This window comes from Ambystoma mexicanum, chromosome 4q (genome assembly GCF_040938575.1).
Source record: "Ambystoma mexicanum isolate Mex_15411 chromosome 4q, UKY_AmexF1_1, whole genome shotgun sequence".
NCBI lineage: Eukaryota > Metazoa > Chordata > Amphibia > Caudata > Ambystomatidae > Ambystoma > Ambystoma mexicanum.
The window spans coordinates 25,781,955-25,807,563 of record NC_090928.1 but is presented as its reverse complement, the minus strand read 5'-3'; the positions used below and the strand labels follow the sequence as shown (position 1 = coordinate 25,807,563).

Genomic DNA, 25,609 nt, shown 5'->3' with positions numbered 1-25,609 from the left:
GATTTGTGCCTCTCTATGCAAAAAAGAGCAGGACTCCAGGCGTAGATAAACTCCCTATGAGCCTTAGAGATAAGGGGTGTACCAGCCACTTTTACTCCCTAAAAATAGGCAAATACTCCCAAAAAATAAAAATAGGGAGTCAAAATACTCCCAACAGAAAATAGTAAATGGACATGCAGCACCTTGCGCCACTGCTTTCACCCAAACAGCTCCATGGATATGTTTGGATCAGTAAGTAGTGCACGTAGTACAAGAGGAAATCATTACTGTTATTACTGCCTGAGTGAAAGAAGTAAACATCTTTCTTTCAATGCACATGAACACTACGTGCATAGACATCATTATTAAAAAGACATTTCTGTTTTCCATTGGAAACATATTTTTACTCGCTTTTAAAATACTACCATTGTCAAATGGACTTACATTTTTACTCTCAAGAAAATCATTTTACTCCCAACTTTAAAAAATAGGGAGTAAAATACTCTCACTTCAAAATCTTATCTGGAACACTGCTCCCTGTAGATCTTTTTTCAATGAACCAGAGGTTTGAGTGCCATTTTTCAATGCGATTAATGGAACAAACTGCATTCCCCATTCCTGGAGACAGACTGAAATTGCACGAATTATAAAAAATGGCGCAAATCGCTTCCAGCAAATTTTAGGCCCATTTCCCTAATAAACGTTCTGGCGAAAACATATGATACGATTTTACTGATTAGGCTGGACTATTGGGCTGCCGAGAAGAATTACATGTCTGATGCACATGTGGACTTTAGAAGGCTTTAGCAGGGGACGAAGTCGGACCGTGGAAATTGCATTTTACCTATAGTTAATTTTATATAAATGCTTTTCATGTTATTTTAATTGATTTTAAAACTGTCTGTGATAATGTGACTAGAAGCTTGCTATGGGATTTTCTTTTGTGTGCAGTGGCCCCAAAAGGTGTAGCTGAAATTGTTAAAAGATTGTACACGGACAATTTGGCAATGGTAAATGGCGGTAAAGGTGGGAGATTTCATACCCTTTTGCTATTAATGGTTACATTTGAAAAGAGAGTGTGCTGGCGCCACTTATTTGTTATCTACATAAACGACCAGTCCTTAACATGTTTAATGCAGAAGTAGGTGCTCCTAAAATGTGTGGGCGGAAGGCAGGAATCCTGCTATTCGTTGATGATGCAGCTTTTGTTTCGAAAACCCTATTAAGCATAAAGAAGCAACTTGATATTTTGGAGAACTTCTATGTTTATGAGTAACATAAAGCGAAGCCTTTCAAAAACATTTGCCATGGTATGTCATCATTCAAAGTGTTGTGCCATTAATTTCACCTTTAGGAAAACACACATTAAGCAAGGTGATCATTTTGGTTACTTGGGGGTAAGCCTTTGTAGCTCAGGTTAATGGACCACCCAGATGTATACTCACCTTAAAGCGTCAGCCAGGTGTAATTCTTTTATTGAATACATGTTTGGGCGAGGGCCACCAGCGCTGGCAATTAGTGCACATACAGGCTTAAGCCTATCCTGCTGAATTGCATGGGGTGCGAAATCTTGAGCTACTGACCCCAATAAACATCCCTTCTTCTTGTAAAAGGCCTTCGATCAATTTCCCCAGAGACTGCCCTGAAACCTATTTTTGTTTTGGTTATGGATGCATACATATGAGGACCAAGACTCGACTACAGCAACACTGACTGGCATGTAATTAAGCCAGGCTGGTGGAGAAATGGTATGTTCTCATTAAATACACCCGAGATGAGCTTGGGCTTTCTGAGCTGTTGAGAGAAGAAGCCAGAGTGTCGGAGCAGGAGCTACTTGAAGAAAAAGAGTCTTGTAAGTCCTGGAGTTTTAGGGATGTTCTCCTCATTGAAGCGTGGATTTGTTACATATTTGATTTATAAGGAATCGCCCCTCCCTGCGCCATATTTAAATGTCATGCAGCATCCGGAGACCCATGTGCTTTGCTTTAAGCTTTGTTTGAATATTTTACCTCTGTCATCTTTTACATGTACTTGGACAAATGAAGTCAGGTGAGTTACCCGTTTTTCCCAGGTACCTTGAGTCAGAAAATCATTTTTTATTTTTTTGTCCACTGTATAAGTCTATTAAGAAGAAATGATTACTTCCTATAATCAATTTTCTGATGCCATTGCTATTGAGTGAAGCAATACCTTATTATAAACTAACATTAAAATAGCCAGTTATATATGCAGATACAACATAGTTGATTGAGGCGTGTTGTAAGTGGAGGAATGACTTTTCTTCACTTGAATAGGCAAACCTATCGGTTGCATACTTGCAATTGCCACTTTTCTCTTACCAAATGGTTGGCATTTTAGGTGGCTGAATTAACTATCATTTTATCAAAGCTAGTCATTTTATACACATGGGAGCTCATTTTGCTCCTGCATGTAATTTGGTGGTGTGGAGCTGTTACGTGTAGACATACACGTAGCCGGCTTCCTGCTGCCAATTTTTGGTCATTTGCATGGCAGAGTGCAAATGTGCAGAGCAAAGGCAGTGTGCGAAGGCAAGGAACGAAGAGGAACCTGCCTTTGAACATGAAATTTGGCAGGGGCCATTTGCATATTTTATAAACACTTAACTTTCCCAGGGAATGGATATGGTTTTAGATGTCAGCCCATATGCCCTTCATTTGGTCCAATAAAAGATATCTCAGGACTTGGCCTTAAGGAATCCCGGTAGTATTCAGGTATCAAGCTTCAGGGGGTGGGGATGGCGACGCGGGGTCATGATCATATAGTGATAAACCCCTGCAAAGCTAAAACACCCAGATAGGCAAACTCCTGTGGAGATTTTCCACAGCTCAGGGACGCCAGGGCTGGAAAAGCACTGGCACTATACATGATGGAGCTGGTAAAGACACCCACAAGTCCCCCAAGCCTAGAGGAGGTCCAGAAAACAGGCCAAGAGAGCCAAGATTAATGTGGCAGCAGGCCAGTCACCAGCGTACCAGGGTCAAGATCCACTCCCTGTTTTGACTGGCACCAAAGCTGTGGATGTGGTTCCTCATGTGGTGGGCTATGATCCAGATGTCCCAGAGCAGTATCCTTCATGGTTGCAAGATGTTATGGGCATCCTTGTAATTTCTCCAGATTTGATTCCACACCCCAACTTCAGGGAATGGTGTAAGTCACAGGCTGCAGAGAGATATGCTGCAACATTTATTTGTAGTAAGGTGAATTTAGCAGCCAGGAGCACATTGAGATTAGAATGCCCCAGACCTTCTCTTTCCAGTGGAGCATCTTCTACACACTTCGTGGATACCAAACTAATCTCTTTCTTTTCTAAATATGGATGGGATGTGTCCAAGGGTATGGACATGACTTGGCAACCTTGACAGGATAGGCTCTTCAATACCCCTTGAATACCCTGTGTCCTTTTGTGATAATATTGGAGTTGGTGAAAGAAGCAAAGGTTAGATGTGCTTTGGCTATTGGAATTGAATGTCAAGAGCACATAGCTCATGTTCCTATTTTTCAGGCCCCACAGGAGGTTCTTGCAGTTACTGTGGGAAGAGGAATGCTACCAGTTTTTGGTGCTTCGTTGTGGCCTTTCTTCAGACCTTTGTGGTTCACCAAATCATTCAGACCTGTGGCAGAGTTTCTCGCGGCCAGGAGGTCAGGTAGATATTTTATTTGGATGACATCCTCATTTTGTGCAAATCAATTCTGATTCTGTTCTGTCATGCCCGGATGACGGTGCAATTGCTACAATCCCAGGGGATCATCATAAGCTTTCAGAAATTAGAGATGACACTATCGCAGACTATGCAATTTCGGGGTTTTGTGATAGTCTGCAGATCAACGACCCTCTACTGGTCTCAAAGGAAATTGTTGGTCTTCAGGAAGAAACCAAGGTGTGTTCTGCAGCTGTTGGACATCTCTGTCGGGCATCTGGTCAGGCTAACAGGCCTTCTCACTTCTTTCACTTAGGCAGTCTTTCCGGGCCTACTACAGGGTGCTTCAGCGGTTACTCATTCAGGCTCAGCCTTGCTGCCTAGGTTACTCAAGCTGAGTTCCGTTTTCCAAGTCAAGAGAAGATTTGCTTTGGTGGCTGGCGCACATAGAAGTTTGGAATGAAAGGACCATCTTCTCCACTTCTCCAATCCTCAAATAAAATTCAACGCAAGTCAGAGGGGACAGGGTATTGGGTGTGGCACAACCCTGACTGGGGACTATTATCTCTGCAAGAGTTGTTATGGATCATAAATTACTTGGGGATGCATACCTGCTCTTTTATGATCAGGTGCTTTGCAGGCAGGTTCTCCCACTGCATGATGCAACTTCATATGGACAACAATGCAACAGTGCGTTATATGAACAGGTTAGGGTGAACTTGCTTGCAGGCCCTGTTGTATTCAGCTCTGCATCAAGGATAAGACTGAGTAAATTCTGGGGTCTCTCAACCTGGCACCCGACTAGTGAGTGCTCTCACCTAGGCTTTGACGGGAAAGACTGGAGCCTTTATCACGTCTCGTTGCATCACATTCAGAATTCTTTAGGGCAGAATGAAGCACCCCATTGCCATTTTCAGATCAAATGGGTACCATTGCTGAGCCCACCAAAAGGAAGTCACCAATACCAATGCTGTGCCCTGCAACTTAGCTTGAAGAAGGATGCATGCTATGAGTGCAAACAGAAAGAATGCGTAGTGTCTCCCTGCCGACAATGCTGGAAGAAGGCGTCTGTCACCTGCTCAAACGGATACTACCTCCAACTTAAAATTCTCAGGAGATGGGTATTTAGGCAGGAGATTCAAATAGATGGATCCAAATGAAAAAGTCCCCACAATGCCACTGAGATGGTATCAGGGTTGGACTAGGAACCCAAAGAGGCCCTGGAAATAATTTTGAAAGTGGCCCCATATTTCCCATTTTCAGCAAGCCCAACCCTTTTCTTATGAGAACATTTGGAAATAGAATAGATTACCACACAACATTGGACCAGGGTGCAGAGGCCTCCCGGGAATTCTCCAGAGGTCCCTATAGACAAGTCCACCCCTGGACGGTATTGCAGTTTTCAGATGGTTGTAAGGGAGCTGGTGGCACGACTGCAGCTTTCCTGGTAGTGATTGATCGAGAATATTGTTAAATACAAAAACGAATGGTTGAAATGATCGGATTTTGGCTGTACCAAAATTACATACAGCCGAAAATGCTGAACATTTCAACCATTCGGTTTTCATTATAGCGAACAAGGGAAGCGGGGGAGTCCAGTGAACCCTTGTTCACTATAACGGAATCGGGGGCTGCAGGGGTGTCCCCTGCATCCAAAACTACAACGTTTTGGAAAATAAATAAATAAAAAGAAAAGGACCCTGCAGTGCCGGTACCCATCCACAGAAGTGAAGGGAACTGGCGTTGCAGGGACTCGGCGGCACACAGCGAAGCATGCTGCCAAAAGGTAAGTAAGGGCGGGAGCTGTGTCTACAAAGGCTATTTAGCTGTGGGGTGATTATTTTGAATACGAACATTTAGAATCCGACATGTTCGTCTTCGAAATGATCGTATTCGAAATAATCACGTCCGTTTTTCCTAGCATGTTTCAGGCACTCTGGGAGCAGCCAAAGTGGGTGGAGATCATCTGGTCAACATTTACCAGCTCATCTAGTGGTGGCTACTGGATTAAGAAGCAGTTCTGCACAAGGTGATGCACATGGACAAAGCAGGGTTTTTGCATGATTTTGATTATCCTCACGAGAGCTGAAATATTAGACCCATTGTCAAGCTGCCACAACGCCCACTTGTAAAACCATACTTGTTACCTTCTCCCAGAGATCAATTCCCCAGTGGGACTCATTGTCAAATGTGTATATACACAATGTGGCTTGCTGGCAAATTACATCCTGTGGCACCTGCCCAGGCATTTGCAGATTGGAGAGGTGCAAGCAAAGTTGTCCCAGTGTCGGGTGATGGCAATTAAATACTTGCCTTGAATACTGGTCCACATGCCCATTGTCAGTTGGACTTCTTTATCTTCACAGTGGTCCAGTATGATTCCCACTGTTTCCATAACATGGTTGCAGAGGTGTGGCACTGTAGCTTGAAAGTAGTGCTGACATGGAATTTAGCAGTGAGCATCAACATGGTCATAGATCCATCTCAAGCTATCGTTTTTGCCAAAGAAGTAGGGCGGTAAATGTACTGCCAACATTATACCCTGATTGTCATTTACTATTCTGGAGCATACACAAAATATTCAGAAATGGAGGGCTGTCACATTGAGGGGCAAATAAGTCTCTGTGTCATGGTAAGATATGATATGGCATTTATAACGCGCCTATACACAAGTGTTTCAAGGCGCGACGAGGCAAGGGAGGGGAACAAAGGGAGGACGGACAACTATCCTACTAGGCCAGGTATCATTCAGATCGCTCAAGTGCGTGGGAAGGGGGCAGAGACAGTGCAGTACAAGGCAAAGGATGATAACTCTAAGTAAGTAGCGGCCAGCAAGTGGCAAGTACATGGGTAAGTGCAGACATCAGGTGTCAATGGCTGGGAGAGGGACTGTACGGATACAGAAACAGTCCCCAAGAGCGGGGGTTGCCAGGTCAGCAGTGCAGGTGTGAGACGCTGGCGGGAGAGGGTCCTGGTCCCGATATCAGAGGGTGTCCAGGTAGCCAGTGCAAGTTTCAGTTACAGCTAGAAGGTCAGCAGAGGAGAGGAGGAGAAAAAGCAGAAGCAAAGAGAAAGGTTTTGAGGTGCTTCCGGAACCGGATATGGTTCTCCTCAAGTTTGAGGGAGGCAGGGAGGCTGTTCCAGGGGGAGGCTACAGCTGAGGAAAGAGATCTACCACCACCTCGTTGCTTGGAGAAGCAACTGACCCTGAGGGAGTTGGAGGCGGATGAGCGAAGAGCTTGAGAAGGAAGATATTTAGGAAGACAGAGTTGAAGGAATTGAGGCCCCAGGCCCCAGAAGGCCTTGTGGACAATGCAGAGGGTTTTGAACTTAATCCTCCCAGCTACTGGGAGCCAATGCAGGGATTTCAGTCCTGGAGAGATGTGATCCCTGGGCTTGAGGCCAAGGACAAGTCTTGCAGTCCTGTTCTGGATAAGTTTCAGAGGGCGGAGAGTAGAAGCAGGCAGATTTAGAAAGAGGCTGTTGCAGTAGTCCAGCCTAGAGGGAACCAGAGCTCTGGAGACAGTGAGCTTCTGGGGGAAGGAGAGGAAAGGAAGGTGCAGCTGGTAGTGTGACTTCTTAGAGACGTCAGAGATGTGAGGAGAAAAGGAGAGTGTGGAGTTGAAGATGACCCCAAAGTTTTTAGCCTTGCAGGTGGGAGTAGGAAGAGGGCCAAGAGAGGCCGGCCAGAGAGCTGCAGGGAAGGAGGGAGCGGGTGTGCAGATGAGGAGAATCTCAGTCTTACTGGCATTAAGGCAGAGGTCATTGGCGGCACACCACTCCTAGATAGCAGACAGTCACAGATGAGGGAAGGAGAGGAGGAGGCCGAGGGTAGCCTGAAAATGAGCTGGGTGTTATCCGCATAGCACTGAAAGTTGGGGCAGAGAGCAGCGATGCAGTGGTCAAGGAGTGCCAGGTATTGGTTGAACAGCCAGGGAGAGAGGTTAGACCCCTGGGGGATACCACAGGTAGAGAAAAAGATAGTGGAGAGGAAGGACCCAAGTTGGACCTGGGAGGGTCGGTCAGAGAGGAAAGAAGTCAGCCAAGCCAGAGCCTGACCAGTGATACCCAGGTTATCACAGAGATGGTTGAGCAGGATGGCATGGTTGACAGTGTCAAAGGGAGAGGAGAGATCAAGTAAGATGAGGACGCAAGGGGTGTTAAGAGTCAAGATTGGAGAGCAAGTCTTCACGGATGTTCAGGAGAGCAGCTTCCATGCTTCTGGCAGCTCTGAAGCCAGACTGATGGTCATGAAGACAACCAACAGATTCAGTGTGGAGATTAAGCTGGGAGATGGCCAGTCTCTGCAGGAGCTTGCCCAGGAAGGGAGGGATGGAGATGGGGCGATAGTTAGCCGGGCAGGAGGGGTCGGCAGAGGGTTTCTTAAGAAGAGGGTGCACAAGGCAGTGCTTCAGGGGGGATGGGAAGACTGCGGTGGAGAAGGAGTGGTTGCAGAAGTCAGCCAGGGCAGGAGCCAGGGAGTCAATGTGGTCCTTGATGGTTTTGGAGAAACAGGGGTGAACCTGTTTTGACGAGACTCTCATAGATCGGACTTGTCTAGAAACCTTGTCTGCGGATAAAAGTGGAAGGCAGAGAAGGAGGTAGGGGAGGTGGCTGCAGAAGGGCAAGAGGAAGAGCAGGGAGTCGGGGGAGCGAGGGGATAGGAGGAGAGTGAGGACAGGATGTCCTGAGTTTTAGAGATGAAGTGAGAAGCCAGTGCTGTGCAGAGGGCCTTGGAAAGAATAGGAGAGGTAGAGACTGCTTCAGGATTGGCCAGTTCCTTGCAGTTTTTAATGACTTCAGCCGAATTGTTAGATGCCGCAGAGACGCAGGCTTGGATATGAGCTCTCTTCTTGGTGAGGACGGAGAGCCGATATTGCCTTTGCAGCAGGCGGCAGGCCAGTTTGTCAGAGGATGTACATGAAGCAAGCCATTTCCTATCAGCCACCCTGCACTTGTGTTTTAGGGTGACGAGGTCTCAGTCGTACCAGGAGTTACACTTGGCTTTGGGCTTCAGGCAGATTCTCATGACAGGGGCAAGGATATCAAGAGTATCAGATATAGCAGAGTGGAGCGTGGAGAGGGCTGTGCCAGGGTGAGAGTCAGCCAAATGGGGAGGAGGGGGTGAGAAGGTGGTGGCGAAAGCCTCAGCTGACACGTGCTTCATGGGCTGGATGACCGAGAAGGTGGGTGGCAGTGATGGAGGTGGCTTGGCCTGAGGGGTAGGGAGGATGAGGTGGGAGGATATGAGAAAGTGATCACTCCAGGAGAGAGGAGTGGAGAGAGGGACAGAGAGGGGAAGGTCAGAGGAGATCAGAAAATCCAGAGTGTGCCCTGCAGAGTGAGTCGGGCCAGAGGGGAGAATAGTGAGTGAGAGAGAGTCGCAGAGGTCGCGAAAGAGTTCAGAGGGAAGACAGGAGGTATCCAGGTGGATGTTGAAGTCCCCACGAAGCAGGAGTTGAGTGGTTGAGGGCAGGAGTGAGGAGGAGAGGTTCCCCCACTCAAGGAGGAAGGAGGAGATCTGACCAGGTGGCCGATAGATAGTAGCCACAGTAAGGGAATGGCTAGGAGAGAGAGAGAGAGCCTGTAGACGAGGCATTCAAAAGAGGAGTGGGTCTGCGTAGGAGTGACAGAGGCAGGAATCCACTAGGGAAAGATCAGGGCTACACCCCCACCAGAGCAGTTGGACCTGGGCGTGGAGAGGATCTTGCAGCCGTCAGGTAGGAGCGTGTCAAAGCTAGTGACAGAGCTGGCCGTGAACCATGTCTCGGTGAGACCGAGGACATCCAGGTCAAGTTCTTCCAGAAGGCGGCAGATATCATAAGAGTCTTTGACAGCAGAGCGAGAGTTAAGAATGGCAATGTGGAGAAGGTTGCCATCCTTGAAGGACTTCCAGGGAGGGGTACAGATCAAAGGTACGCCCTGCGAAGGTGTAGAAGGAGCCCGAGAGGGGGCAGAGAGGGAGGGGAAAGGCAAGGTAGCCAAGGAAAGGTAACTAAAGGCAAAGATGGTTTTTCAATAGGGCTTGTAAACATCGGGGAGAAGTAGTGGCAAATTAGTTCCCGGGTTTCCTTGCAAACCACAATTGTGACAAGTTGTTGCTTTTCTGCTGTAAAATATCTCCACATGCACAATTTTCTTAAAGGACTAAGGAGGCCCATACTCACTTCAATTGCTCTGCTTGGTGTACTTTGCAGTGTATGCTGTATGGGTGCCATTGGTGACTGAGGAACCAGTGATCTTGATGTGACTGACTGCAAAGTTGTACAACTGCTAGAATGCATTCTTTCATGCCATTTAATAAAATACCACACTGGTACAAGGGGAGAGTCTGAAGTGTTACTCTTGTGCACACTGCTTACACTTGATAATTGTTTGGGTTTGTAAATGCCTGCTCCCTCCTGTTCTGACTCATTTGTCTTCCTCACCATCTGTGATATTGTCAAAGAAAAGTTACATCACAAAGCTGGATAAAAGTGGGGCAGAAACTGAGATTTATAGTTAAACGGTTTATGAGGTACGATTTGATGGTTGGTCCTAATTAGGAAAATCCAACATAAATATATGGACAACAACGGGATGGCTTCTTCTTGGTTCTCAGCATTTTTATCTCTGGGTTCCACAAATTTAAATCTGTGCTCCCTTCCCGGGAGATTCATTTTTAGATGTTTTTATTTCTTTTTTAAATGGGACGTACAATAGATTGGATGGGAAGCAGTGAGCTTCTTCCAGTGGCGTGAGTTAGGGTGACATTCTGACCAGGTTGTGGAGGAGAGTAAATGGAACAGTGGCTGGGGACAATGCAAGGGTGTACATACACAGATTAAGGACAACCAAGATTAGACATTTTAAAGTGCAGGTAGGCGGTTCCGCCAGCTGTGTTAAGGATGTGACAATGATGGATGAAGTGCTAAAGTGGAGGCAGAAGCAAATGATGGACAGAGGCAGGAAAGAGGCGAGGGAAAAATATTAGCTAGAAAGCAGATGAGAGGTAGGTTCTGAGGGTAACTCTGAGGCAAGGAGGTAGGTTTTTAGTATGGTTTTGAACAAATTGGTGTCAAATGTTTCTCGGTTGTCCTGGGGAAGAAGATTCCATGCAAGTGGAGCAAGAACAGAGAAAGAGCAGAAACAAGAGGAAGCACAGGGAGGGCGAGGTGCCACAAGTGTAGTCAAGGAGGTAGAGCAGGGATTACGAGAAAGCTTGTAAAGTTAGAAAGATGAGGAAAGATACAGTTGAACCTTTCCATGGATAGCTAAAGAAGAGTAGGAGAGAGTGTCAGGTCGGAACTGGATAGGCAAGGTAAGAGGTGAGACAGAATATTTGGCAGGAAAGAAGAGCACCTCTCTTTTGGTTGAGTTTAACATCAGAGAGTGCAAAGCCATCCAATGTTTAATGGAAGAGAGACAGTTTGAAATTTTGATAGAGGGATCAGAAGAGAGTTCAGGAAAAGAGACGATTTGGGTGTCATCCGTGAAGAGTTGATGCACAAATAAAAAGGAGGAGATTAGTGCCCCAAGAGCAGCAGTGTAAAGTGTAAAGCGGAGAGGACCCGAGACAGAGCCCTGTGGAAAACCAATAGTTGAAGGAGTGAGTTGAGAGGAGTTGTTGCTCCAGGAGACAGGGAATTGGCAAGGTGCCAGGTAGTGTTACGCTGACCTGGTCTCTACGGAGGCGTTGGGGCACGGTTCCAGCCCTCCCGGGTTGAGGTCGCTCGGGTCGACTTCACCCTCTGCGCTTATATGGTGACTGGTGGTAATAGGTGATGCGACTCGGAACTGCTCCCGCGTGGAGAATAGGCGGTGTGAGTGCTTGTGCGCCTGATCTCCTTCTAGACCCCTTCTCCCAAACCGTGGTACCCATGAGATGCGCTGTCCCTGGAAAGCTCACCTGTTGATTCATTTTGGCAAGCACTCCATCCTGCTGCTTCTGGCATGTGGCGCTTGTATGATCTGGACCGAGTTCCTTCACTGGTCCCTTGCACGTGGTAGTCCAGTCCTGCTGCGACTAAGCCACTATACTTCAGGTAAGTGTTCCTGTTTGTCTTTGTCGTTCCTCGTCTGTTTTTGTTGTATTGTGAAGTTTGTTGTCTTGTATTGCTGTCCGTTCCACTTTTGATGTTTGCTCTTTTGCTTTCTTCCCTTGCAGATGATGTTGCCGGGCCGGCTGAAGCTGCGGAGCTTGAGGCGATAGCCGGAGGGAATGAGGAACGAAGCTTGTCTTTCTTCTTCTTCACAGGGTCCGAGTTCGTGGATGCGGCGTCGGGATCAAGGTCACTGGATGTCAGGAGATGAGTCTGCAGATGAAGCGATGAAGCACCGGTTTCCTGGAGGTGACTATGCAGGAGAACGTCTGGTTTCCAAAGGTAAGTAAACTGGTGCAAGCGGCAGTAAGCGTCACGTTGCACGCAAGTGCACAGTAACGAGAAGCACCGGCCTTAAGGATGGAGCAGCTTATACAGCTGAGCTTCTGAAGCCACACCTACCAGGTTCAGCCTGCCTGCCACACCTGATGAGTCAGCACATGAGGATGTTCTCTGGAATAAAGGCTTTTAGCTCCTGGAAAGTTCTTGGTAAATAAAAGCACTCCTGCACTGAAATAAAGTAAAAGCACTCCTGCACTGAAATAAAGTGTTCCTGCTCACACCTCTATATGAGCCTGGCGCCAAAGGCGCAAGGACTGAGTCCAGCCAGGGCCCCTGTGTTTATAGGTCCCAAAGGGACATAAGTGAGTCAAATGACCCATTGCCGCCATCACTAGATGGTCTGGTTTTTGTGTTCTGGGGCCTGTGGCCATGACAGCTAGGACTCAACCCTGGCATGGCTTGATCACGAATCCCAAGAAGAAAGAGAGTATTAAGGAGATCCGAGTGATCAGCAGTGTCAAAGGAAGCGGACAGGTCAAGGAGAATTAGGATAGAGAATAGATTGGAGTGGTTTGATAAGACGGCCTGGGAAACCCCAATATTACATAGAGTATGAGGAGCCAGAAAAACCCAGACTCAATAGCGGAAGCAGAACACAGCTTTATTAACTCCAAAATAAAGCAGGGACAGCATACAAGCATAACATCTCATGGCTCTTAACAAGCTCATCAGAAAAAACAGGTTTAAATGTGAACATTCGTCATTACTAACTTCAAACTGGATCAAAACCTACGAGGTGAGGAGATTGGTTAATACGGATATTGATATAAACATTCTACCAGGGTTACATTTCTGATTGTTTAATACTTATCTACTGGCTCCTCCTGGGGGCAGGAGGAGCCAGTAGATAAGTATTAAGCAATCAGAAATGTAACCCTGGTAGAATGTTTATATCAATATCGGTAATATCACCTCTAAATTGCTAATATTAAAAATACATCATCTCTACAATAAATAATTTGTTGGATTAATACATACTGGGAGGTATAGCCATAGGGATTTCCATTGGTTGGCACTCTACTGATCTACCTTGAACAACTGACAGATCGTTAAGACATGAGCCACCCAGTAGTAGGGGAGAGAGGTCTGCGGACTGTTTTCCTTTCAATAAAAAAAGATACCATCCCTTATTTCTAGGCCATGAGCCAGGGTGATCGCCTTTGTAGTTGGCATTGTGTGGCGTCTCATGTCTGGGAACATTTGTAAGGAGTGAGGCAGGTGTTTTATCTGTATTCGTTGCTAATGAGTAGAGAGTGTTCTCCAATTATGGGTCATGTGTTTGGGATTGCTCTACCCTGCATTTATTAATATTTAGCTAATATTGGTGCAAGTGTTATGGTCCTCTTGCCACTGGGGACATTCTTGAATTATTCATTGTCGGGTCTTCTTAGATTCATGGTTTGTTCACACCTGGCTTACAATGGTCGATTGTCCTCTTCCAAGTTTTAATTAAACTGGGAATATTCATTTGAAGTCTTTGGAATCACTAGCTTGTGCCTTTACTGTGGTGCTGGGATCTGCACTAATTTCCAAGTAACCTTGGCTTAAGCTATGAGCTACTGTCTGAGCTCTAAAAGAATCTGCATTTTGTTATTTCAACTTTTTGAATTCTCGTGAAACCTTGGGGCCTTTCATTTACTTAGAAGCATGATGCAGCTGCCATTTTGCAAAAAGATGACTGCCCATTACTATTGTGTTTCTATGTTAATAAGCTACATTCCCGTGCTGTTCGTGTTATATTTGGCACATATATTACTTATGATCATATTCTTCATGTCTTTATTGTTGCAATCTTAATGTTCTTCGTGTATAAATGCACATTTGACCTAGTGTATCCCTTCTTCGTGCTGTATGCGCATTTGCTTCGTTTTTAATGAATGCATATCTATTGTTTCATTGTGAGTGTGTTTATTCTCGCCATCTTTAGTTTAGATCATGTTCATATTCTGCTGTACCTGTTTGGGATATGGGCAGTACGGCTGCCTTAGTGAGTAATGTTTCTCACCTGTGCAATATTGGGTCGGGGCATAGCCATGGGTGTAATTTTAGGGGGACGGGGGTGTTTGTCCCCCCAACTTTCATGGTACACCATTCTGTCCCCATTCATTTGGTTGGGGCACCTTTTCTTCAGATGTCATGTCCCCCCCCAACATTTTCAGCATATTTACTCCACTGGGCATAGCTATGCATGACGTATTCATCTGTCCCTCAACATTCCCCCCCCCTGGTTGAGTTCTCGACCACACTCCTATCTTATAAACATTGATCTTGGAGGAGCGACAGTGCTTCCCATTGCTTGGGCACCAGGCAATTCATCCGTTTGAGTGTACTCATGTATATGAGCATTCCGATTTATTACTATTTCCATTCCAACTTCTCCTTTGGCAGCCTTTTTGCAACTGTTTATTGCTATTCTTCAACGCAGAAAGCCAGTAGTATCAATACTACTGTTGCTATTAATATTTTGAATGCATTAGCCAGCCAGGTAGGTATCCATGAGAAGAGATAGCTGAACTAGTCATCATTTTCAGCTTTATCTACCTCCTCCACCATCTTTGTGTGTAATTCTGTTAAGGTGGCAATGACCTCTGTGAGGGTCTAATTTTCCCCATCGTAGGAGGTTATGTACGTGCAGAAAGAAGGCTCAATTTCTGTGCACACTCCACCCTACATGGTTGTTACTGAATCGAGGACATGCCTACTCTGGTGAGTCATGAGCCGTAACACTCTCAACTCCTCCTTGTCAAGTACCTGGTCTCGTTGCTGCTGACTTTGCAGTCTTGCTGTTCTGTTTTCCACACTCCCGCAGTGATCCAGACTGTGTTAAGCTGCTATTATGACACAGGGACCAACCCCTGTGTGCTTCCTTTGTAGGAGCTGACAGGATACAGGACCCGGAGGCCAGCTTCCCATGCCATGGTACAGCTTCCCTGGTGACGTGACGTGACGTGAACACAGCGCAATCGCTAGCTGGGATAGCTGGGTGTAGAATGATAAGCTGAGCCAAGGCACTGCGGTACTGATGATGGTAATAGGGCTAGACAATGCACACTCAAATACTAGGTGCTGAAGGTCCTTCCAAGGGCAGGCAGGCAAAGGCAGGAAGGAGGTAAGAAAGAAGCACCAGAGAAGGAGCGAATACAAAGGCAGGACAAGGAACAAAGAACAGGGAAGAGGAGCGAGGAAAAGCTGGCAGAAACAATGGCAGGAAAAGCAGGAAGTGCAGATCAGGGCAAGGAACGATGAGCAAGGTATCTAGAAAAGCACAGGGCTATGTAAACACACGATGACACATAGCGTATTAAGATGCGCATGTGTTTTGTAAAGGCAGGTTTTAAATTGCCTGCTACTGCTGCATCTTGTTCGTCGCAGCGGGCCTCATCCTCATGACAACAGGGATGCTATGCAAGCAAAGCAGAGAAGGGGAACCCAAGCGGGAATCTGTGCATGCGCGGAAAGAAGAAATCATGGCAGTGTTCACTGCGGACGCACCGGCACACAGCGTGCCACTGGGACGCTGTCCCCTGCCACCAGTCTGCTTGCGCTGCCCGCTTGTCCCTCTGTGTCATCACCTCCAGAGAGGGAACAGCCACCAGGTAAGATGCTGCGGGCCGCGGCGATCATGGTCCTGAGGACTGACACCCACCCCCCACACTCCTACGGGGCACCAGGCTTCCAAGGAAAACAGGAGTGAAATCGCTGGACCTAACCAAGGGTATTATAAGAAACCTGAGGGTATTCTCCCAAGAAGACCTCGGGAAGCCCTTATTCAGTAGGCCTGGAGGGACCAACACTCTCAGACCCCAACCTTAGGAATGGGAGAGCGAGAGAGGATCACCTGGAGAGGGGAGTCTGGGTTTATGCTCAGGCGAATGCTCCAGGTGAGATGTAGTACTATACCGGAGAAAGGGACGAGGTGGACAAGGTCCTCAATGCTTTTATGGGCTGTATCAACTCGACCTCCCTTCCACCCAACAAACCTCCTTTTCAAGAATCCTCCATCCCTTATGCATCTGGTAAATCCATTAGACACCCTGTTACATTCAGAAACTACATTCTCCAGAATCCATGTTTCCCTGTTTCCTACCTGAATACTCCCAGTCATTCTTCTTCACATCCCTTTGATTATTATTTCCTGCACTCTGAATCTGCTCAGACAACACACTACCATTCCCACAATCCCCCCTATTCAGGTCACGATAAAAACTCTGGTAATTTTCGTTTGTTTCACAAACCCTACCAATCTCACCCTTCTAAGTTTACCAAATCCCCTAGGATGAAGGATATCATTCCTCATCTCACCCCCACTTTTTCCTACCCAAGCCCTTTCTCCTGACACAAAAGACAACAGACTAACACTAAAACCGTTCACCTGACATGTCACAAACCAAGGGTCAGGCAAAGTCAGGCAATTGATTAGAACCACACACACCTGACAGCCCTTTCCCTTCCCCACAGGGATAAAATGTGGAGCACAAGAGCGCAATACCAGCAAGGCAGACCACATGATGAGACAGCTATCCAGGCACGGCAGTTCAAGAGGAGGAAAAAGACAGCGCAAACCGAGAGGGTGACAAGGAGAGAAGCAACCTTGCCCTTTCCGACGAAGGCCCGTGAGACCTCTGCGGAAGTAATTGTAAGACCGCGAACAATAGCCCAAGTGTGTTGCAGCAGATGTGAACAGCACACAGAGGGTGCCTACGCTGATAAGCAGGACAGAGGGAGACGCCTGCTTTCCGGGGTTCCGGCCTTCACTACCAACGCCAAGAAAGCCAAGCAGTTCATCCCAGCCGGTAAGTCGAGGGGAAGACTGATAAAGAAACCGAGCTGTGTTGAACAAAAGTAGCCAACGGCTGATTGCAGAATGTACAAAGAACTGCAGATGAGCAAGGCACCACATAGGTGCTCACTCGAGAAACTCTGGCAATTACTCGATTGCTGAAACTACAGTTACCAGAAGGCATTGGGAAAGGCGAGAAGAGGTTCAAAGTGGTCATACAAGGGTCTAGTAAAATCAATCCTCTGTACAGTCGAAAGTCTTTGACTGGCAGATTATCATGAAGAAGGGAAGTGATTCCCACGTCATAAGAAAGTAGAAGGAACTGTGAGATGGGCAAGAGTGAACCTGAAGGAGGGATACCGATGAAAAGGGGCGAAGTCTAACGCCCCAAAGGAACAGTGTGTTGATAAGAGTGAATTCGGCAGAGGGTGGTCCAAATTGAACTGTTTGAAAAGACATTAAGATTTGAGAATATAAGCGGAGGAGATTGTGTTGAAAGACGTAGTGAACCCAACTGAGGGAGGCAAACAGTTGAGAGGGATCTGTGCCCAGAAGAGAGGGATCCAGGGGTGAGAACCTCACACCCCGACAACACATGAATACAATCAAGAAAGTGTTTTAGAATACAAGCCAAAGTGATCCTGATGGAGGGAGGTGGATATTCGAGAGGTGTCTGAGGCCCGGAAGAGGCAGACCCAGGGGTGAAGAAGCAGAAAGGAACTTTTTTTTGTTTGAGTTTTGAAACTATCAATCCATCAGAAGCAGGAAAGCTAACCCATGAAGGTCCTGATATCCTTAAGAACTATTGGGGATCTGAGCCCGGACAAAGGGGAATCCTGGGGTGAAAAGTCATCACCCAACGTACATACTGAGAGGAACTTTGTTTGCTATTTTGAATACATCAGGTCCTTGAAGACAAGAGACTTGGCCATCGAAGATCCTGATAGCTGAAAACGGAACTGTCATCTCGTGCTGGGAAAGCTTGAGCGTGTGCTGTGCTCCAGAGTCCCGACTTGTCCCGTGCTCAAAACGTGGGGAAGGAGACCACAACTACCACATCCTGACATATTATTTGTGAACACTTCTTTATTTCTTATGAGCCCTATCCCACACTCTATTGTATTTAGCATAAGGATTGGCAATGGGTTTTTCTTAGTATAGGCCTTTTTATTTGACAAGATACCACTAGGACAGCCTTATGTTTGATTTGATGGTCGTAGCTTGCTGCCATCTTAGATTTAGGTTTAGATTAGGCGTTTTTCCACCCTACCTATACAGTAACCCTTGAACTGTCATCACTTGTGTCTGTCTATTATTGATACCATGCAATCCTTACAGCATGAACAGCCAAAGTGGGCTCCCAAGAGCGATCACATGCAGCATATCCACGCCAGTCAATCAGATAATACAGATGTCCATGAATTGGGGTGCCTTGTCAGATAGCGATAGAGCAAAGGGAAGTATCGCAGACCATGCACATCATTAAGAATACATCGCCATTTTAGAAGGAGGATTTGGGAAAAGTGACAGACCATTTGTGGACCAGCAATCCTCATGATGTGGGGCTGCTAAAGAGTGCCGGAGCAGTGAGGATAACCCGGTGCGATATTACCACAGGTTAATCAGTAACCCATGTCCAAGAAAGCGGTCAAAGGGATTTATGAGACCATTATGGCATTGTTAAAACAAGGCATAATACAACCCTCTGTGTGCCCATGCAATACGGCTATCTATCCTGTGAAGAAGGAGAAGGGGTCGAGGTAGTGGATGGCCCAGGATTTGCGCCTGCTCAATAGTGACAAGAATCTCAGACAAGGTACATTCTAACGGATAAGCGTTGTTAATATGACTTATGAGATCGAAAAAATATTTTGATTTACAGATAAATGGCAGGCTACCCTCCTTGAATTGTTTGGATACATTAGTAAACCACCAATCTTTATTTATTGCCATTTCAAACAAATCACCCACATTATGAAACCTTAATGAACAATTTTCCAAAAGGCCATGGAATCCTTAGAGGTCGAAGAATACAACAATGTATCCATCCTCTTTTCAGCTTTAAAAGCTTTTTGACGGTTAATCATATGCTTGTATTCCCTTCTAAGGCTTTTTATCTCTTCTTGGCCAGAGTGAACAGTATATTTTCGAGCTTGAAGCAATTTTCATTTTTCCCTCTGCAACCATTATCAAATCAGCTATCCTACACTACTTGCCGTGCTAAAACTATTTCCACTGGCTTAGTAAGTGCTGGTGTCGCAATAGTTGTAATTTTTGTACAAGAATTCCATATAACCAATGGGTCCACTTGCGATGTACTCATCACCATTTCAAAAATAGGCAACAGATCATTATACAACATTGGTAAAACTATATCAAGATTGCATTCTTCCCGCTTAAGTCTTCTCCTGTCTTCTCCTGTTCAGTGTACAGCAAAGCACCTGGACCTAATTATTATTGCTTAGTAAGTGACAAGTTAAATTGCGCCTAAAATTCCCAACTGCTACTTGTATACATCATAGTAAATTGCAATGAAAATCCAAGGATGAACCATGACTTCCAGGTTTTAGGAATGGCATAAGCAGCACCCTAAGCCAATATGTTAACGTGAATGGGCTATAAATAGAGCAGAAAAGGAAGAACAGACAGTCTTTATCCGGTGGGCATTCACTTTGATGAGTTTAATAATGTTTTAGAAAAAATATAAACACATGCAGTAGCAAGTGGGCAGGCTTAGGGAGTAAAGAGTCTGCTGTCGAGACCTGGCTACAGTCTGTATGTTAAAGGGGCAAATATTTCAATTTTTTTATTTTATTGTGCAATAGTTAAATTTAAACTTTCAGCACATTACACAACATAATTTTAGAAAAAGGTCATGAATTAAAATATAGACAACCAATTTTATACAATTCATAAAACACTAAAACACTTTGTACATTGATAAGTCTGGTGACATCGCTTCAAGTGTAAGGTCAAAATCTCTTTTGCGCCTCTAACCATTTTTCCCAAGCTGCAGCTGCAATAACTATGGATTCAGCCCCCACAAGTGTTGAACAGAATTTGTCACTGGAGATGTCCCCAATATGCGATACAAAGTCAGTGTAGCCTTTTCGATAGTAGTCTTTTAGGACCATACAATCTGTCAATATGTGTCGGCTGGTCTCTACTACCTTACAACAAAGACGACATGAGCTGCCCTCTGGTTCCGTTTTTTTTCTCCATCTGCTGAGGTATTCTCTGGTCGGTTAAAGGCTAAATCGCAGGTATATTATGAAGCACTTTAGCTCCATAGAGCACGTCTTAGGTAAGTAACTATGAGGTTCGTACATGCGAAAGCCCTGGTGGAAAAATTCAGTGTATCTTTGCTTTGAGTGAAGAATGTCAATAGATCTTGCCCTGTCCCACAGTTTTGCCTTCATTTGAACTTCTTTTTCGAAGTGTGTGTCAATTTAAAAAATATCCAATTCGAGGCCCAATTCGTCAAACTATTTGTGGGTTAACAATTTCAGGTCTTGTGCGAAGGCGTTTTGTTTTTCGCTAGTACCCATATTCTTTTCCAAGAGCCTAAATAGTTGGTTTGAATTTTGATTTGTTTGCAGAAGCATGGAGTATAATAGGACTCTCTGCACTTGCCATGAGGCCTTCAGTGACATCTGCCGTATTACAAGCGAATTGCCTTGGGGTGGAATTTGTGAGGTTCAAGACCGTACATAGGACCTTTCCTTGGAGTTGGTAGAGCCACTTTACCTGGATATCGGGCGGAGCCGCTAAAGGCATCCAGTATCCCAGGTATTATATCTATATAGTTATAGCCGCTGTGATGGATTACGTAATGGCGAGCTGCCAGCCATTTCATCCAGATTTTAGCAGTAGAGTAGCCTTCGTAGTAACTTAGCGAGGGGTTGACTTTAATGGGGAAACCAAGATAAATGTAATCCTCCACGTTCTCTAACAATCGGTCCTTTAGTTTCCATCCCTTGTTTCTCTTGATGGAGCTCTTTTCCCCCCAGCACATTGTTTTTGATTTTTGAGTGTTAATGACCATGGCGTTACTGTCGGCGTAGGCGACCAGCGCGTCCAATGACCGCTGAAGGCCAATTGGGGTCTGGTCGAACAGGATGATATCAGCCACATAGGAGAGACATGGTACATGTGTCTTGTTTATCTTAGGTGGAAAATTGTGAATGGAGTGGAAAATCTGAGGCAAATCTGCCATGTATAGTTTATATAGGATGGGCGCAAGGACACATCCTTGTTTCAGGCCACGGTCAGTATTTCCATATTTTGTTTGTAAGCCAGCTTTATTTAGGCGAACAGTGATTGAAGTGTCTGTGTACAGTTATTGGATGAAGAACAACAATGATGGGTTTACTCCCCCTTTTACAAGTTTCTTCCAAAGTATTGCTTGTGAAACAAAATCGAATGCTTTGCTGAAGTCGATGTAGCAGCTACAAAGATTGGGTCTGCAACTGTGTGCAGTCCCTGCAATGAGGAATTGGAGGGTACTAATGTTGGTAATTGAGTTGTGAGATTTGCAGAATCCTGTCTGGAAAGGCCTTAGAAGGTTGTTTTTTTCTGCCCAATCAGTTAGATCTTTTAATAACGCTGTTGCGAAGATCTTATGGCTGGAGTCAATCATTGCCAAGAGGCGATAGTTGGCCGGGTCCAATCTATCGCCCATTTTGCAGATCGGCACCAGTACAGATTGATTGATTGATTATTTATTTATTATACGCTTATACATAAGTGTTTCAAAGCGCAACCATGCATGGCAGGGGAAGACATAGGGAAGACAAGACAAACAATCTTACTAGGCATGGTACATTCAGATTATGCAGGCGAACAGAAAAGGAAGTGCACAGGGGAGGCAATAGGGACAAGTGCACCCAGTCCAGTCAGAACATGGGTTAAGTGCAGAGAGATACCACTCTCATGGGTCGTAACCGCAGTGCAGTAGTGCTGCGGCAAGTGCATGGCCCGGGGCAAGTGCAGGGGACTGGCGAGTAAAGCTTGGGACCTGTGAGGTTCTGAAGGTACACATGGCAGCCAGTCAGCGAAACTGAGCAGAAGTAGAAGAGAGGGAGCAAGAGAGCAGAAAGAGGTTGTTAGCAGGGGAGGGGGAGAGAGAAGGAGGAAAGTCTTGAGGAATTTCCGGAATTTAAGGAGATCCGGCTCAAGACCGAGAGAGGCAGGGATGCTGCTCCAGAGGGAGGCACCTGCAGAGGATAAAGATCTCCCCCCCAAGTCTCTGCTTGGAGATGCGTCTCACCCGCAGAGGGTTAGAGGAAGACGAGCGGAGGGCTCGGGAAGGCGAGTATTTAGGAAGAGAATGTTGCAGATAGAATGGGCCCAAGCCCAAGAAAGTCTTGTGGACAATGCAAAGGGTCTTGAACTTAATCCTTGTAGCCACTGGGAGCCAGTGAAGGGATTTCTGCACTAGAGACATGCAGTCCTTGGGCTTAAGGCCAAGGATAAGTCGGTTCTGTTCTGTATGAGTTGAAGAGAATGGAGGGTAGAAGAGTGCAGGTTGAGAAAGAGGCTCTTCCAATAGCCCAGCCTAGAGAGGACCAGGGCTGTGGAGACGGTGAGCCTCTGAGGGAAGGGGAGAAAAGGTAGAATACCTCTGAGAAGGCGCAGTTGCTAGTGGGATTTTTTAGAGATGCCCGTGATGTGAGACGAGAAGGAGAGAGGAGTTGAAGATGACCCTCAGGTTTTTTGCCTCGTTGGTAGGTGGAGCCGCAGATCTGCACCAGCTATCAGGTATCTTGCTGGTTTGTACTATGTGATGGTATCATTTTGTTAGTATCTTTGCACAAACAGTGCGGTTTGCCTTCATCACAATGTTGGGTATCCCATCTGGCCCCGGTGCTCAAGAGCTCTTGAGTTTGATGATGATGTTCCTTATGTCATCTTCTTGTATGTCCAGATTGCGCGATGATGGGTCTTTGTAATTTAGAAGCGTCTTAGATTAAGTAGGGTTGGGTGCATTATACAGGGCCAAAATGTACATAAGCCAAGAGGCCTCCAACACTAGGTTAGCTACAATGGAGGAGAGGCTGCTTCTATAAATGTTAAAATGACACCAGAATGTGTGGGTGTTGTGGGATTTAAGCCATCCCATACACATGAGGCCTTTCAATCAGCAAAATGGTTTGTTGTTATTAAATTCACATACATATAGAATTTGATTATCGTAAAAATGATCTATGGAAAATTTATTTTTAGTAGGCAACAAAGGCTCTACATTCAGAAAATCGCATGGGGGATTTTCTTGGTCCCGCAACCTCACTTTGCTGAATGAAGAGACCATATATAGCTGTATTGGGGCGTTTCTGGTGAGCACCATCCTTCATTTTAGACTAATTTGAACTTAACTTGGGTATAAGCAAAAGACAAAAAAAGCAGTCTAGGACTGGAAGCTGCATAGCTAAGCTCAATGGAGTGTTCATCATGTCAGCGGGACTTTTTGAAATGACTCTCTCGTTTATACCAAGTTTATCCTCTTATAGTTGATATTGGTTGCTCAATTAGTCATCCCCCTTATGCTCGAAAGTATCCGTTCAAAATAAATAAACTCAGGTGCAAACACTATACCTGATGGTGGTTCTTCAGAGTCCCTTTGGCAATCATTCTCTTCAGGCTACAAGAGAAAAAAAACAATGTATACACTACAGATTATTATTTTTTTTTTTACAATACAAACAAAAAAGTACCAATAAAGCCAGACGTCGCAATTGACAATCTCTTTGCTTAACTACTAGGTTACTTAAGCGGGAGCAGATAACCAGTACATTGTGTATATAACTTTACATATTTCTGAAGTGATGTGACGTGTGTGTGCATAACCCACGGACTGCAGCGCATCATGCCTGTGGCCATGCAAATACTTCCACAATGTTTAAAAACCCATGTGACTGTGAAAGGGGGAAACAAGGGGTATTGAACAACTAATTTTCCTGTCAGCTCTTACTCTCACCCAAGACTGTAGCAAAGTATAAAAGCCGAGTCACATGTTGATTATTCCTCGGATTTATGATTCAAAGTTCAGATTGTATTAATCGCACAGAGGGAAATACTATGCACCATCTCTTTATTAGTCAGTAGCAAGAAAAACAAAAATGACTACAAATCCCAGGAATTATTGGGGTACTGTTTTAGAACATGACTCCTCCCTTGTTCACCAGTGACTAACCATTTGGCCCCATACGTTCCTGAAAGAGCAGCTACCACCTTCTTTTCCGGCAGTGACTCCTCAACCAAGCACTGATTGGACTGGAACTTTATCAAGAGCAACAACAATGTGATAATATAACGTCTATCATTTTTGGCCTGCCCACTCCACAGAACCTGGGACATCAATCTCAGAAGATGTGTAGTCTGCTAATACACATAGGGTCTGAAGGAAAACAAACCACCCAATGCGGGTGGGCTGGCTTGATACGAGAGGCGAGGTAATTCTGTCCTCCATGCGATTAATCAAATCATGTCTTAAAAAGTACTAGGAATAATCAGTTTATTTTTATTGTTCATTTATAACGCGCCTAATACCAGTCATGTGATAAAACATCCAGCCACCATCTTTTTTCCATAAAGTATGTAGTGAGAGTAACTGTTTTTATTATTTAGTATTTTACTTGTCTATATTGCCCCAGATGCTGATATCTCCTGGTGAACACAGACAGAAGAGCGCAAGTTCACTAAATCGCAAAGTGACCTGCACTTGCAGATGTTGCCTTCCTATTAACATCACTTCCCCTATTAGAGAAACCACGAGTGGCAGCAGAGGTGGCACTGTGAACCTCATGATCAGTATTTGTATTCCTGCCTTGTGGCCCTTGCTATAACTTAGGACCTGATTACAAGTTTGGCGGTAATGGTAAAATATGCAGTATCAGAAAATATCAGATGATTTACTGCACTGAATAAGGGCAAGTCACTCACCACACAATAACATTGGACGCAAAGCTTTCAAAACGAACAGATGCGTCATCAATGCATTACCGCACTTGCACAATACTGGTTGCGCAGAGTGACCAATACCAGTTAAAAATAAAACATGAAACATTGCAAGAAATTACTGACTTGAAACACCCGGCGGTAATGAGCTCCAGCTGTAGGTAAATCAATCACAGGTGCTCATGATCACCCCTCCCAATTAAACAAGACGTATCCAAATCACTCCAAGACCAGCAGCAACATGCCGCTCAGGGGAGCACTGCCAATATACCTAGAAGAGGTGTACCTGCTTTTTGATTCCCAGAGGAATCCTGCAATCAAACAGCAGACAGACCAACAAGGATGGAGGAGGAGGAAGATGTCCCCAATATACATGATCACAACTTATCTTTAGACAATTGAATCATAATCCATGTACTCCATCTCATTCAGAGTAACCTTGAGAGCCACATTCACATACAAACTGCCACCTCCACTACTTAAGTTAGTGGTCATACTCCAATTTTCTTGTAACAGGCAGCTATCAGCACATTGTCGGCATGGCATGGCCCAGCTCACATTTTCAATAATATACTGTTGTTGGCTGCCACACTACTCCATGCTGTGGGATGTTTTTACCCATGCATCCGAGCTCTACCTCAAAAACTGGGCAGTACTGGCGTTGAAAACATCATGATGGCCAGAACTTCCCAGAACATGCCCAGGGAAGGGCATGAAGAATAGGCTGCCACCCATTTTGCCGATGTTATGGGCACAGAAGGGCACTGCCTAAAACCACCATGGGACTACCCGCACAGTAGTCTGAAACCATT

The 25,609-nt window shown here is 45.4% G+C and overlaps 1 protein-coding gene across 9 annotated transcripts in view; it reads right to left on the bottom strand.

Annotated features, from left to right (window-relative positions):
* The window catches only part of EDARADD (EDAR associated via death domain), a 1,165,333-nt gene that overhangs the window by 51,758 nt on the left and 1,087,966 nt on the right, over positions 1 to 25,609 (bottom strand). For all 9 annotated transcript variants that reach the window (XM_069607375.1, XM_069607376.1, XM_069607372.1 and 6 more), the window contains one exon: positions 23,436 to 23,481. In XM_069607375.1, the coding sequence (XP_069463476.1) occupies positions 23,436 to 23,481 (46 nt within the window). The remainder of the gene's footprint in view (positions 1 to 23,435; positions 23,482 to 25,609) is intronic.